Source organism: Miniopterus schreibersii (genome assembly GCF_964146895.1).
Source record: "Miniopterus schreibersii genome assembly, chromosome: 2".
Classification (NCBI taxonomy): Eukaryota; Metazoa; Chordata; class Mammalia; order Chiroptera; family Miniopteridae; genus Miniopterus; species Miniopterus schreibersii.
The window spans coordinates 182,280,941-182,297,611 of record NC_138102.1 but is presented as its reverse complement, the minus strand read 5'-3'; the positions used below and the strand labels follow the sequence as shown (position 1 = coordinate 182,297,611).

The window sequence follows — 16,671 nt, the reverse complement described above, 5'->3', positions numbered from 1 at the left end:
TTGAGCTCAGTAATCCTGATGATCAAATCAGTTTCTTTGAGAATTGATTGTATCTCCAAATTTCATTACTTATTCTAGTCAAACACAACTGAACTAAAGATATCCAACCGTACGGAATGACTGAGTCCAGGTTACTTTGCGTCTTAGACCCAGATCAACTTCACCTTCAAAAGAGAGGAGCAGGAACTTGCTTACTACCTGGAACTCAAGTGAGCATGTGAAAATGACTAGACTAACTGGAAAGTATGTCTCGAAAGAACAGGGGGCAAACTATGAGCTATATTTATTATGTAAGTCTGTTTTGCTGGTAAAAAACAACAACAAAAAACCAGAGTCCAACTACAATGCAATTTATTTCTGCATTATAAACCTTGAGAAATGTGAAAGTGCCACTGAAAGAAAAAAGGGCTGTATCAACTTAAGGTAACGATTTTGAGGTAAAATAAGGCACTGCAGTTAACACAGCCAACAATGATCTTTCGTTTAATTATCTTCCAACTCTACAGACATAATTCTGCTTTCACCTTCATCACGTGCTCATATGGTTTTAACAGGGGGTAAACCTCCTCTTCTAAGAATCTCCATACCTGCCAAAAGGGAAAGCAAATGTAAAACAAAAGAAAACATTAAGATAGAAGTTTTGATAATACTTTTCCAAAGTCAGTTTATATCACCGAGACCTAATGTGATGGAGAATTAACTCCACCGCTGAGCTGTTTTCTCAGCTGCCTGTCAGAACGCTCTCCCGAGACACAGGCAGCTTAACTCGCTGTGCCCATGCACGCCGTCCTGAGCCGCATTTCCAGGGGACCTCACCATTCTCCGCGGCGACCTGAGCTAAAATCAGCCCTGCTTCTCCCTCCCTCCTCATGCAGCCAGCTACCTTCACCTTCTGAAGCGCCCTCAAGTCTCCTTTCTGTGTCTGCCACTGCCTTCACTCAAAGCTCTCGACATCCAGTGCTCCGCCCATGGCAGCAGCCTCACTGGCCCCTAAGTCTTTCAAATACAAAACTCCAGAGTGATTTGAATATAAGTGATAAACTTCTGTCTTCAGCTTTAAATCCTATACTTCTGGGGCACTTGATACTCCGGCAAATGACTACAGTTTCGGACATCTCCTCTCAGCCAGGTGTTCCCAGGTTAACTTGTACTTGTCCCGAAGATTCAGCTCAGATGTCATGCCTTCTAAGAATTTTCAACTTCTACTATTCTAGGGTTGTGTCATCCTTGTGATACCTAAAAAGATGTGCTTCCCTCAATTCCTGTAGGTACTGCTTGGTATTATAATGAACTATTTACAAGTCTTCATTAAGTTTTGAGCTTCCTGAAGATAAGGATTATCTATACATCCTTAAAGCCCCAGAATTAAACACAATACCTGAACACATACTGAGCACTTAGTCTGCACTTGATAAATGCTTTTGAATTGACTCCTGTAGTCCCCAAAAGACCAAGAGGAAAAATGACAAACCCTTGCTGAATACTCACTATGCACCAAGCACCATGCCAGGCCTTTCAATCTCACATCACTCTATGAGATGTGTATTTTTATCCTGTCAGCCAGTAAATGACAGAAGTCAGGACTAAACTCAGATCTACCTGATGATAAAACCCAATCTTTTGTCCATTATACCACATTCTCTAGACCAAAAGGGAATTCAGAGAAATCCTCACAGAAAATGCTTAGGAAAGCTCAAAACCACCAAAACTTTACAGTTTACCCAGCAACCTGCCCTGAATTCTAACTGGCCCCGTTCTCATCACATCTCCCATACAGTAGAAACATTCCAATATTCCAGGTTCTGCAGCCCAGCAGTGTAAAAAGAGGGCATTTGGGGAAGACTGCTGCTCCACAGAAATGTTCTGATGCTCACCTGCTGGGATGCACGCCCGGTGAAAGAAGAAGGATCCAGTAAACGGTCTAACTGGGAGTGAATGGGGCTGAAGTAGGCATCGGCGAGGATACGCTCTATGAGGTCATTGTCACCCCCTTCCTGCTTGACCACAGCAGCTGCCTGCTGGGAGAGCACTCTAATTTTCTCATGGCAATCCTGGGAAGACAGTGAGGTATTGTTGGTTCACTATTAGCAGGGCATCTGAATGTCTTGATAAGTAACTGACACTTCACATCCATACTGTCTCTGGCTGGTACACAAAGCCCCTCCAGGCTGAGGTGGTTCCCCTCACAGCCTGACTCCACCAAGATCTTGACTCTCTGACCACAACCTAAGACAAATGTGGAGTGGATGCCCACCTGGCACAGGCTCCTCTAAAGCCTCTTGAACCATCTGTTCTTGTGTCCTGCCTATTTCCTATCATTTCCTATGGAAATTCAGACCTAACTCCTTCACTAAAAGTGGACCTTTTCTACAAGTGATCAAGTGATCCACTTCTAATAAACTGAGTTTACCACAATCACCCTCCAGAATAAGCCTACTCTGTTGCAGAACATGGTCACTGTTCTGTACCAATAGCGTGACTAAAGGTAATGAGAGACTCCTTCCTTCATCCATTCTTCTTCAGGACTAAAGGTGCACTCTCAATTTATCCAGGAGCACGGAAGTTACAAACCTGGCGGTTACCCCCAGCTTTCACCATGGCCATGATGATGTTCTCTGTGGCCATGAAAGGCAGCTCTTGCCGAATGCGTCGTTCAATTACCTAGAAGAATGAATGAAAGACCAAAAAAGATGCCTCGAAGTTCCCAAGTCATCCCTGGCCGGTGTTGCTCAGTGGTTAGAGCGTCGGCCCACACACTGAAGGTGTGAAGGTTTGATTACTGGTCAAGGGCACATACCTGGGTTGCAGGTTTGACCCCTGACCTCGGTCAGAGGTGTGCGGGAAGCAACCAATCAATGTGTCTCTCTCACATTGATGTTTCTCTCTCTCTTGCCCTCCCTCCCATTCTCTTTAAAAAATCAGTGGGGAACAAAAAGTCACTAAGTCATAATCACAGAAAGACATAAACTATGACCAGCGAAATGTACATCAGGGACATGAAAAAAAGAGTAGAATGGATTTTTATTCTACACCATATTTTTAATTTTTCTTAGTAATCCAGAGATTTTGATTTAAAAAATATTGATTTAAACCTAAAATTTTTTTTAAAAAAAGTTTTTATTGATTTTTAGAGAGAGAAGGGAGAAGGGGAGAAAGAGAAACATGGAGACAGAAACATCAATCAGCTGCCTACTGCACGCCCCCTACTGGGCACTGCGCCTACAACCTGGGCATGTGCCCTGACCAGGAATCCAACCAGTGACCTCTTGGCGCATGGGCTGATGCTCAACCACTAAGACACACTGGCCAGGCTGATTTAAGTAAACTTTTAAAAGTTGCTTCACTGAAAACAATTCCTAAAACCTCAAGCTGTGAAATTACAGTGTCGATTGCAAGAGCTGAGTATATGATGGAAAAGAACCCATTTGTCTCAGGTACTTAAAAACAGGCAAAGGGAAGAGTCTACTCGTGAGTCACCCCATACCTGATGATTCTTGCTGGTGGTCAGTTTAGGCCAATTCAAAGCACTTTTCTCCCTTTTCTAGAAACGTGTCTATAAATTCCATGTTTGTTCCCTAGAGCTCATGTCACAACCTGAAGAATGAGCTCTGGTTGGGAAGACCTCCTACTGGACCACAATATAGCTCCCCCAACATATCCACTCCAGAGCAGGAAAAGGTTACATCCCTCTTCCCACATTCCAACCCCTCCCTAGTATTCTGTTTTTTAATTGAGGCCTCTTACTTTGGGGTATACCACCAATCCTTCAGAAATGTTCTGCAACGTATTCAATATAGTATCTGCAGTGAGAAATGCTTCGGCCAAACAGATACGTCTAGAAAACAAACAGCCAACTCAGTTATCTCTTTAAACAAATAACAATTTCAGTGAAATGTACAGTGTGTCCCAAGAAGCAGTCCTATTGACTTCTGTTATATGTGTTATTTGGACAATTTCCTTCATTCTCTGACTTCAACTACCCCAATATCCTGATGACCCTCAAATCTATTTACTGCCTCTTGTCCAGACCACTTGCCCAAGCACCAGACCATATACTCAAACTCCACCTGGTTGATCCATAGGTATCTCAGACCCCAAACTGAATTCAGCCACTTTTCCACTGCCTTCTGCTCACCATCTCAAACCTGCTTTTCCTCTCCCTGTAGGCTCCTGGCTCAGTAAATGGCGCTAGCACCCCATCGCCAATCTAAGTACTCACTCCAGTCAACCACCAAGGCTGGCCCATTTGCCACTGTTTTTATACCCACATCCTTTCTTTCCCTTCACGTGGCCCTGTGGCAGTGGGGACTTATTTTTAAAGTAGTTTCCTAAATTGTTCTGACTAGATTAATGTCCCCTTATACTGACTGTCAAATTGTTGCAGGGTGTTTTAGTGGGCACATCTCACTAAGTCACACCCTGCTAAAAGGTATTCAATGGCTGCTTTCTGAATGAGTTCATACGACATATTTCCATAGGTAAACCCTGGATTACACAGAGATCCCAGAGAGCTAGCTTTAACTATGTATCCTCCATTCAAGAAATCCCAGTACAATGCAAGCAAACCAGTGTAATGTGAAATATGCTTTAAATAAGTACATACATAAAGTAGAAAACCGTATGCATGTTGGTAGTTTATTCACAGCTAGAAATTACTTCTCACCCACCCCATACCTCATGAACATGCCATTGTGCCAGACACCACAGCTGACATCTACCTGTCTCCAGAACATTATCTAAACTCCTTTCAGGGCCTGTAAGGCCTTTCATAACCTGGCTGTAACTCCTGATTGTGTCCTACCCCATCATCTCTGCCACATACAGACTTCATTCCCTACGCTACTCACCTATCAGTAACTCAGTTTACTCTAAATGCTCTTTCTCCTGCCTTTGGGCCTTTATATATGCTCCTGATCTTAAATGTCTTTTAAAAAAGTCTCTTTATTTCATAAGTCTTAAGCATCACCTCCTCTGTGAAGCTTTCCCTGACTCCTCACAAAGAGTACCTTGTACACACTCTGACCCTAACACTTATCACACTGTTCTTTCTATGTTCCTGCCTCCCTGCTAGACTCCAGGCTCCCTGGGGACAATGAGAAAATGCAGGGACACTCAAAACATGCTTCGTGACATCCCCGTTCCACTGACCGGTTGGCACTGTCATCCAGTGTGCGTTCAAACCACTGCACAGATGCCGTCTGCAGCGGGTCCATGATCAGGGCCATGAGGTGACGGGCAAGGCTGCAGCACCGCTCCGAGCGCATGGGGTTCCGCTTGTATGGCATCGCACTGGAGCCTGCCATGCGTGAGGAAAGAAGCAAAGGCAGAAGGACCTCAGAGGACAGTGAGCGCCCGAGCCTGCTGGCGGCTGAACTAATACACGCCTGCAAGCCTCTCAGCACCTCTACGGAGCACCGGTCTTCACACACACTCACCAATCTGTTGTTTTTCAAAGGGCTCCTCCATTTCCTTGAGGTTTGCCAGGAGTCGTATGTCGGTGCAAATCTGGGGAAAAGCAGGGGTAGAGGCATCGCCTCACGCTCTTGACTGCAGGAACTGGGGGCAGGGACTAGACTGATGAAGGAGATAGCTCTGTGAGTGTGCTGTTGCTGAGCCTGAAGAGCTCATCTCCTCCATCAGCACGGCCTCCCCAAGAGCTCCTGGAGAGAAGCTTACTCAGGCTCCTCCTAACTCCTGAAGAGCTGGGACGACAAGCTCAGGGAGCATGGAAATGCTTTTGAGAAACACTACACAGGACATCACAAAAAGACAAGGCAAGATGAACTTTAACGAGAACACCAAAACTAGTCCTTCCTTTTAACACACCTTAACTAAGAGGCTTCATTTATGGGCCCCAAACTGTTAAATATGACATCTGACATCTCTTGAGCGACACAATTAAGTAAAAGTCTGAGACTGATCTGGGCTGTCTGTGGTGTCCCAAGCGCTCACCCCCACCCCCACAAGCTACCACCACTCACCTTGTGCACTGATGCCCCCAAGCTGGCCAGCACAGACAGCACTTCAATATCCACTTTTCGTGTATAGGTCTGTCCTGTGATGATGAAAGCCCTAAAAATAAATAGAAAAGAGCCTTAAGTGGAAATATTTCAAAATGTGACTGTGTCAAACAAATGAGCAAAAACAGACCCTAAGTGGAAGCTTGGTCTCAGTAAGTCACATTCAGCCCAGAGGACCTCACTGATTACAAGTTCCTGGCACAAACTATTCTTCCACCCTTTTTGCTAACACCCAGACAGCTGTTCTGACCCAAGAAGGAAATACGGTCCATGTGTCCATGTCCTATTGTAGCCTGACAGAAGTGCCTGGAAGGAGCCACAGTGGAGCCTGGTGGCCCTCAATGGAAATGGCCAGATTTAGATTAATCTACTGGAGGTCCTCAGTAAATAAACAAAAACAGCAACATGGGTAAGGCTATTATTCTAAAAATCTCAGAAGTAAAAGTTTCCTTTTTTCTTACAGGTTGTAAGAAAACACAATTCAGGCTATAAGAAAATAAAGCCCATGCAAGAGTGGAAGGAAATGGGTGGAAGAACCAAAAAAAAAAAAAAATCCAAAAAAAGTTAGGGTCAACTCTAGAGGCATACCGAACACAGGAACACAGGCCGTTCATCACTTAACAGGGAGGCAACACTTTCCCCATTTACCTACCTCTTAAATCCTGCCTTTTCTGTCACCAACTTGTCAAGCTGCTCTACCTTGGAAAGAAAAGACATCCCTAGAGTAATCCAGGTGTGTCTAGAATATCTCAACATCCTGCCCAGATTGCGTTCCCCACACCCTTTCCAGTCCAAAGACTCCACTCATCCCAAGATCAACCTCCTACAGTCCCAGAGATCCACTTTGTCTCTGGTGCTCCACTAATGAGTTTCTGGGTCCCCCAAGTCGCTTTTAGAATACCTTTTGGTGATCTCCCTCGAAGAGCTGCAGGAAGCTGGCTTGAGTGCCAGTGGTGCCTTTCACTCCTCGGAAGCGCAGGTCATCTCGGACACGCTTCAAGTTCTGGAGATCCATGCAAAGATCTTGAATCCAAAGACAGCAGCGTTTTCCAACCGTGGTCAGCTGAGCAGGCCTAAAAGCAACCCAAAGAGAACACAAGGAAGTTCCAAACCAAAAAATAACTTTCATAAAAGCTTCAATGCTTCCTCTAGTCATCGCTGTTACCCCTGGGAAGAGTTCATGTACGAGAGAGAGAACCCAGTATAGACAAAACAGGAGCTAAAAAGTTTGATCATATGATAGCTAAGGAGATTCCATGTCAGTTATAAGTATTAAAAGATTATAAAGCTAAAGGGCTCCTGACACAGTTCTTTCTTCATCATCAAGAGGAAATGTAAGGGTCAGAGACAATGTCTGTTTTGCTTATCCCCAGACTTTGGTAAGAAATATACATATACTCATGTAAAAAACATTTACGAGGTATCTAATGTGTTCTTGATTTTGGAAATACAACAATGAACAAAACAGACGAGATCCCATCCAATGGAGCACACACTGTAGTGTAAAAAGTAAACAAACAGGCTATTGATTTGCTATGAAAAACTGAAAGAAGAAAATGAGGACGAGGACCATGGAGGGCGCTACTGCAGACCGCGGCCAAGGTCTTTGCGAGGAGTCGGGCGTGACGAGGGGCCAGCCACGCTGCGGAGACCTCAGAACACAAGCGAAAGACTAACATGGCAGCTACTGGCTGTTTCTAGTCCGAAGTCTAAACAAATCCACTGCAGGTCTGTTTCTGAACATAAAACATAATGTGAATAAACTGCAATAATGCTGGATTCTAATAGATGACCTAGCCCATCCCAGACAGAATTTCTCTATTAGGCTAATGATACTGATAGCTGGAGAAATCAAAGAAACACCACCAGGAATGTTTATGGCAGGCAGACCACATGCTACCATGTATTCCAAAATCAATCTTATGGTAGTTTTCCTTTCTAACTCCTGCTAGTAAGTTATTGGTACAAGCAAGTAAATAAATGAATTTGCATGGATCTGTTCACAGCAGCATTATACATAATAGCCATAAGTAGAAACGACCCAAATATCTACCAACTGATGAAGAGACAAAGTGTGGTATATCCATATAATGGTATTATTATTTGGCTGTAAAAAGAAATGAAATACTGATACACACTAGTGTGGATGAACATTGAACATACTACCAAGTTAAAAGAAGCCAGTCAAAAGAGATATTGTATGATTTCTATTCAAATAAATGTCTTGCATTCCCTGAGCACTCTCCAACAGATGCAGGAGAGGAAGAGTAGCTGCAACCCAGGTAATGCAAGGTGTGTGGGCAGGCAGCAAAAGGGAACATCTGTTGTGGCCAAGACACGCACACTGAGCACTGACTCCTTCATGTGAACAATTTCTTCAGGCTTCTACCAATAAATACAGGCCCTAACTACAGGATATAGAAGATGATATCCTTGTTACCATAGCGAAACCCCATCAAAATATATGGCACTTGCTAATACGCCACTACTCAAATATCATCACCTGAAACCTGCTATTAGCATTCCAAAAATGACATCAACTTTTAAAAAGGATTTTTGGGGGGTAATCATAAAAATATTTGCACATTTCAAAAGTCAAAAGTTCAAAAAGTAGTAGAGAAAAAAATTAATTACTCTATTATCTCATAAACCATAGCAATCACTATTCATAGCTTGGTGTAATTTCTTCCAATTTTTGTGCTATTTATAGGCTGTCTTTATTCCCTAACAGTAACCTAAACACATTTCCATATTAGTCTTACCAGCATCATTTTAATGGCTGCATATTATTTCAACTTGTGGATATACTATATATCTTAATTATTCTCTTATTGTGGGACCTTTAGATTGTTTCCAATGCTTACTATTATAAATACTATTTTAACAAAGATCTTTGTACATAAAGCTTTTCCCACAATTTGGATTACGTCGTTGGTCTAGATTCTCTAGAATGGAATTACTAAATCAAGGAGTATGAATACTTTCTAAGGCTCTTGATACATGTTTCCCAATCCTTCCCAAATAAACTATTATATTTACTCTCTCACCACTATAGCTTTTAGGATAGGTATCAGGTTCATCCCTCATAAGCATCCCAAGGTATCTGCTTAACTATGTTTTGAGGTTATTTACTTCAAGATTTCCCTGCAGAAGAACTGAAAAAATAAATGAAAGCCATGTGCACATGAACAAGCCCCATTCCCAAGAAGTAATCATACCACTTACTGGAAATGTGTGAAACCTAAGGTGGGAAGATCGGCTCGTTCCTTAGCAAAGTCAGCAAGCCGAGAGATCACTCTGGCAAGCTATAAGAAAGACCACGTGGTAGAAAGAGGGTGAATTCAGGTTGAGCTCATTGCATAATCAGGAACTAAACTTTTAGACAATATAGAATTAGCCTCCAGCTCATGGAAGAAAGAATCCATATCTTTTCATTTTTGTATATATTCAAGTGCCTTAAAGAGTTCATAGTAACAAACATTTGAAAACTGAATTGACTACCTAAAGTCATGAACTTTTTCTGCACAATTTTAAAACCACTGACACACTCATGCAGAAAAAGAACAAAATCATAAATTTGACCCACATATTCCAGCAAAATGCCACTGGTTACATTTCCTCATTTAAAAGGCTAGGCTTTAAAAAGCATTCACTTTCAGTGTTTTAAGCCAAGGAGAAAAAATTAAAATAGTTCTACAGATTAGATATAGGATGATTCATCTGAGTAAATGATCATCTATTTAGATTTCTATTGTATTGATTTACTCCTAAGTGGTGCCCATCCCCTATCACAGGGAATCCAGGACTGGTAGGAAATCTGTGCCAACTCCTCACCTTTGGCAAAAGCAGGTCAAATGCATTCCTAAGAATAATCAGGTCCTGCAAAGGAAAACGTAACAGTCTTATATTAATAAACAGCTCCACCCAAACATTATTACATAACACTTTTTGGCCATCATAACTGGGCTCCTCAGCTAGTCACCTACCTCACTATGAGCAACCCACTGTGTAAGTCAGAAGATGCTAATAGAAGTCATTCTTTTCTGATTACTGCTTTAAAAGCCCATAAAGCCCAATTTATGTGGTATATAAACTTAGCCCAGCCAGCATGGCTCAGTGGTTGAGCATCAATGCATGAACCAAGAGGTCACCAGTTCGATTCCTGGTCAGGGCAAATGTCTGGGTTTAGGGCTCGATACCCAGTAGGGGGCGTGCAGGAGGTATCCGATTGATGTTTCTCTCCCCCATCAATGTTTCCATCCCTCTCCCTTTCTCTCTCTCAAAAATCAATAAAAACATTAAAGAAAAAAAAAGCACACCAACTTCTAGAGTAGTACTATTGGAATCTATAAGGAACAAAACCTTTATACTCATAAAGCCCAATTTATGTGGTATCTAAAAGGACTGGAAAACAGTTAAGGAGTAACTCCCATCCTAAATACTGTGAAGATGCCCAGGTCAATAAGGTTTCCATTTTCCCACAAACAAGTGTTTAAGTCTCGAGAAGATTCCACAGGGCACATTCCATTGGTTTCCTCTCCTTTTTGTCATGTCTATCATTGCTAACAAAAAAGACATAAACCAGAACATCGAGGTTTAGGAAATTAAAGCTGTTTTTGAGGGAGACAAGAGCTGTATTTCAGACAACTCTTGAGACTTGCTTATACAAGACAGTAATTGTTGAGCCCAACTACACACTGGGTACTTTTTAAAAGTATATCCCAAGTGAGAGGATTGTTTTTCTTCCATTATTTGACTTACCAGTTACACATAGATGCCTTTAATTATGTACCACTTAAGACTAAAAGTGTATTTGGGGCAACTTAAAAGTTAGTGGCTTCCTTCTGAATTGGAAGTGTATCTGAAATCTAACTTCTGGTCCCACGATGTACTACACTATGATTAAGAGCACAACTTTGAAGCCATTCTACCGAGGCTTGTATCGTTTCCAGCTGTGTAATCTTAGGCAAGTTCTTCAACCTCTCTTTAAGTTTCTTCAGCTGTAGAGATGCAGATAAGAGCCAGATTCCAAAGACTATATATTCTGATTCCATTTATATAAAATTTCTAGAAAAGGCAAAACTATAGAGACAGAAAGCAGGCCAGTGATTGTATGGGTCTGAAAGCAGGAGTGCAGACTGACTGCAAACAGGCACGAGAGAACTTCTTGGGGTGAGGGATGTGCTCTAAAACTGGAGTGTGGTGAAGGCTAACAATTGTATAAATTTACTAAAACTCATCAAACTGTACATTTAAAATGGGTAAATTTATGATATGTAAACTATACCTCAATAAAGCTGTTTTAATATATATTTTTTGTTTAACATTTTAATTTTTATTTATTTTTGAAATATATCTTTATTGATTTCAGAGAGAGGAAAGGAGAGGGAGAGAGAGAGATAGAAACATCAATGATGAGAGAGTCATTGATTGGCTACCTCCTGCATGTCCCCGATCGGGGATGGAGCCTGCAACCCGGGCATGTGCCCTGACTGGGAATTGAACCCTGATCACCTGGTTCCTAGGTCGACGCTCAACCGCTGAGCCACGCCTGGCCGGGCAATAAATCTTTTTTAAAATGGAGATAACAGCATATTTCTCTTATGACTATCATGAAGAATAAATAAATATATATATAAACTGCTCAGAATAGAGCCAGGCACCCAGTAAGTTCTTAGGAAAATACATGCTGGTGCTTTCTCTAGTTAAATGTTTCATTTAAGAATTATAATGCAATCCTTTTTTTTCTGAAGTCACAGTAAAGAACTGTAATGGGCTTGGGAAAGAAAAATCCCTTTGGAAAATTACTTTGGCCATGAAAATGCTAAGACCTTGGCTTATGTCCAGAATACTAATAGGTAAACAGTACCTGCAGTCTATGGAGGTGAGTGGGGGCTTACAGTTTAGGTCGGAGGAATACCAAAAGCAGATAATTCCTGAGCATTAAGATACCCCTAAAACTAAAGATCCATGGAGTAACAGTTTATAAATGCATTATAATGATTGAGTCCTAAGTGGAAACAAAACAACGCAGGCTCCTACTGTATTATCTCCAACATAGCAGGAGGTGGCTCCAAGATGTATAATGCCGGCAGCTTTGGGACAGCAGTGGCCAAATGTGTGCACATGAGCCATCACATCATGTCGTAATTGTTTCTCTTCCTCAGCTGCCATCTTGAAGTCGATGTTGTCCAGGTTTGACTTCATCTCTTGGATTTGTTCATCTGTGATAGGCAAACCCAATGTCTGCAGGACACACAAGATAAAATGACGTAACTTCAGATGTCGAAATTATTTGAACTGAGGTGACACTGAGAAAAAAATTGGTTCATGTTAGCATTCATGCTCTGTCTCCCAATTCTTAAATTAAAATTTGGTGTAACTCAAGGTTCATGGTGAGGAGGGGATGACTTTCTCAATGAATCTTGGTAAGTCATATTCTAAGTAAACTCCAATATATATAACAACAATGTAATTCTGATCATTGTTGTTTTCTCTGGCCCTGTATCTCTGCTCACTCCCTCACATATTTTGGTCTCTGGGCTCAAATATCACCTCTTCAGAGAGATTTCTTTCCTGACTCAATGCGAGACATCCTTCTGTGTCTCTCTATCCCTTTAGCCTGGTTTTACTTAGAGCACTCATCACATGACATTTTTACGAATGTATTAGCCCATCCCTCCCTTTAGAATGTATACTCCACAAGGAGAGTGCTGTTGTATTTATTGCTTACTCCTTAGCACTTGGCATGTAAGCACCCTAAGTGTGGCATCCAAGCCACAGCTTTACATTTGACCCAGAAGAATTCACTCAGAGAAACTAAAACTATGAATGCTGTAAGTTGTTTTGCCAACAAATTAGGTATAGAAATTCAGTGCAACTGAAAGCAATTCCAAGAGATATTGATGAGAAAATAAACACACCAACATCTTACATTCACCCATTACTGGAAAAGTCAGGCTGGCAAAAACAGCTGGCTGCCCACAGGCAGCTCAGAACCCTGGTGAATATGAACATTGGTGAAATTTATTCAAACCTCACCTGAAACTCTCAAGCCTTGGCCCTGGGGAGGATCTTGCATCTTAGAACTATCTCGTCCAAGATGGTAACTACTGGTCAGATGTGGCTATTTACATTTAAACTGATTTTTTAAAAAAGTAAAAATTCAGTTCCTCAGTCACACTGGCAACATTTCAAGTGCTCAGTAGTCATACGTGGTTTGTGGTGCCTTTGATCTTTAGACAGTACCTATCACATTTCAGGGCTCCTCCCAAAGCAAAGCAGCAGGGGGCAGTGTGACCAAACTGCTTCCTACCCCCAAGCAATTTATCTTCTCAAAATTCATTCCAGGTTCCTCATTTTCTGCACTCCTAATCAACCATTCCTCATTTTTTCCCCTTCACTACTAAATTATTATATAATTTATGCTGCTAGTTTTGACACCCTAACTAACAGATAATCCAAACATAGGGGATTATATCAAAGTTGTATGCATTTCAGGCAATATGCAGACTGGGCAGAGGAAAGAACACATATTCAGACAACTCTTCATTTCAATTCCAGCTTGAAGCCATTTACTAGCCATGGTGACCCTGCACAATCTTTGAATGCCACTACCCTAACCTATATAATACAGTATCAAAAGATATAGAAAATAGGAGTACATGCTGGTACATAATAAACCACAACACACTATTAACTTCCTTTTACTATCCATTATTGTTATCTGAGCCAATAGTTTAAGAAATCTCTGTGCCTCCACTCCATCATCTGTAAAACCTCTGTAAAACAGTACTTATCATATGGGTTGTTTTGAGGATTAATAAGCTATTAATATGTAAAGTCTTAAAACAGTGGCACATAGTAGGCACAATAGGAATGACTGCTACTATTATGTCACTTTATTTCCTACAGCACAGTGATAAGGAGGCGGTAATCTAGGATGAAAGTTTCCTTTTTGGGAAGTTCCACCATACCACCATCCTCGTCACCTACTCAAGACTGTTTCCGTGTTTACTCATGCCACTTCGGAGGACACTGCTATCTTGCTTGTTGTAGCATTTTCCTCTGAAACTTTATAGTCCCTGGATCACCTTCAGTTTCCTTCCACTGCTCTGGGAAGGGCGCTCTGGAGCTGTTTCTGAAACCTTTGGGCTGAATAGCTCTACATGCAGTTATCACACAAACCATAAATCCCGTCTAATAAACCTTGACTTTGATTCTCCCTCATCAGAGGGAACACGCGGACGGGCGAAGAGGAAACAGTGGCCTAAGGAAGACGGGTTTTGCAGTGACAGTCCGGTCACCACAGAGACACCGTGGAAGACGAAGCGGCGGAGCGCTCAGGCTCTGCCCTGAACCCCGCCAGGTTCGCATCCTAGGGCCGTCCTAACAGCTCGGTGGCCTGGCGCACACACGGGCTTGGTCATTAGCGAGGCTTGGTTTTCTCCCCTGTAATGTGGGAAGAGCATCACCTACTTTGCAAGGGCTTCGAGGGTTAAACGAGAAAAGATATGCAAGGAAATGAGCACAGCGGCACGTCGCGAGCGCTCAGTGGTCAGCGGGGTGTTCCTGAGGGAAGGGCCAAGATTGAGGACCTGAAATCACAGACTGTACTTCTCCCCGCCGCCTCCGCGTCTCTAACCCTCCGCGACTAGAAGCATGTGAGGCAACAGGTGGCGGCGCCCGGGCTCGTCACGAAAGGGAACACCCGGCCGAAAATAGTAGGGCAGCTGTCCCCAGCGGCTGCACCCACGCTGGGCGCCGAGCCCGGCACGTGCTGGAGCGGGCCCGCCTCCCTTCGCTGGGTCCCTCGGCTTCGCGGCCCGTTACCTGCTCGGCCTCCGCCAGCCACAGCCAGAGCTGCCGCCAGGTCCGGAATTTGTACTTGTCGCTAAACACGAAGCACATCTCCGGGCTGGCGTAGCGGGAGGCAAGCGGCGAGCGGTAGCTGTCGTACCCGCAGGCCGCCTGCTGCCCGCCACAGTCGCCTCGCGCCGCCATCCCGTCCACCGGACCCCACCGGAGGGGACTGGACAGTGAGGGCGGAAGCAGAAGCCGGGAGGCCGGGACTTCCTCCGCTGGGGGCGGGACTTCCTCCACGTGGCCCCGCCCCTGGGGCTCCAGAAAACATGGCGGTCAAAGCTGCGGAGTTTCGGCTGCCAGCTGCCCGCTTAGGGTTAACGAATTTCTCTTCGTTTACAAGAGACGTGATTAGCGCTTCATAAATTACTTAGCCGCTCTGTTCCTCATCTTCCCATCTGAAAAAGGTACATTAAGACCGGCCCTTAAGACTTGTGAGGATTGAGCATCAGATCGGTGTCTGGGACACTTAGAAAGCCCTGTTTGTTGTTATTGTTATTCTCGCCTCCCCCTCCCTCCCTCCTGCCCGTCTGGCACTGAGCGCGGTTCTGAGGTGAAATGAAGATGCCTAAGGGAAATGGGCATTTATTGAGTTCCAAGCGACCCCCTTGCACGAAACTGCGGTAAAGATGGACATCGGCAAGCGCTGGAAGTGAGCCTCAGAAGCTGCGAGACAGGCTGAGGGTCACCCAGCTACGTGGAGCCGCCTGACTTGAGATGCTGCACTCTCAGCCATTCAGCGGCGTGGTTCGCAGCACACACCCTACGGGGCCACACCGCCTTCTGCAGCACCTCTCTTCCCACTACTTAAGACCCAGTCCAGACAATGTTCCCTGATGGTCCCGCTCTCTCCTCTGGTTGGCCAATAATAAAAGTCCTTAGCGTTTATGGAAGTCTTACTAGGTATCACTGCTTTACACAGGAGATCTCATTTAATCCTTGTGTTCCTGAGTTGTTCTGGTATTATTATTAAATGAGATACTACAAGGAAAGCCCTTGGTGCAATGCAGAGAGTAAGTGCTCAATAAATTATGATCTCTTTTAAAAAAATCATTAATTTCAGAGGAAGGCAGAGGGAAATAGAAACATCAATGACGAGTCATTGATCAGCTGCCTCCTGCATGCCCCCTACTGGAGGTGGAGCCAGCAACCCGGACAGGTGCCCTGACTGGGCGAGATCTCCTGGATAGGTCCATGCTCAACCACTGAGCCACGCCCGCCCGGCTTATTTTTTTTTTTATATGTATCATATTTTTATTTCAGGCCTTAAAAATACCTGGTTTCTTAAACAATTCTTGATGTAGCATCCTGTTACCCATTAGGATCATTCATTCCATGATGGTGCATACTGTGTGCCAGTGGGATACAGTGGTCAGCTGATGAGGCTGGAGAGGACAGAGGTGAGGTGAGAGGGAGGTAAATTTGGAGAAGTGGATGGTAGCCAGACTATAAGAACCTTGTTGAAAATTAGGATATTTGGTGGTTTTATTCTAAGCAGTGGAAGCCAATAAAAGGCTTTAGGCTGGAGGATGGCTCTGTCAGATTTGCTTTGAAAAATATATTCCCAACTATTATGTATAGAACGAATTGGGGGCAGGGGAACTCGCATGAATGCAAAGTGAGAAGCCTGTTGGGTTAATGCAGTTGACTAGATAAGACCTAGTGGTGTAGGCGATCTAGCTTGCTTGCACAAAGGAAGTGGCAGAGGAAATGAAGAAAAAGATTGAGAGGGACAATCAATCCAGCTTGATGGTGAGTTAGTTATGAGGAAGAAAGAAAGGGGTGGGAT

General features: G+C 43.4%; 1 protein-coding gene across 1 annotated transcript; it reads right to left on the bottom strand.

Annotated features, from left to right (window-relative positions):
• Nucleotides 1–334: 334 nt before the first annotated feature.
• On the bottom strand, nucleotides 335–15,084 carry ADSL (adenylosuccinate lyase). Its single transcript, XM_081127379.1, has 13 exons — nucleotides 14,853–15,084; nucleotides 12,063–12,266; nucleotides 9,855–9,899; nucleotides 9,246–9,325; nucleotides 6,922–7,093; nucleotides 6,673–6,719; nucleotides 5,982–6,072; nucleotides 5,436–5,505; nucleotides 5,149–5,296; nucleotides 3,745–3,835; nucleotides 2,572–2,661; nucleotides 1,875–2,051; nucleotides 335–587 (listed from the first exon to the last, which is right to left on the bottom strand). Exons 1-13 carry the CDS (start codon nucleotides 15,021–15,023, stop codon nucleotides 501–503), a joined length of 1,473 nt encoding a protein of 490 aa, XP_080983505.1. The 5' UTR covers nucleotides 15,024–15,084; the 3' UTR covers nucleotides 335–500.
• Nucleotides 15,085–16,671: the final 1,587 nt, after the last annotated feature.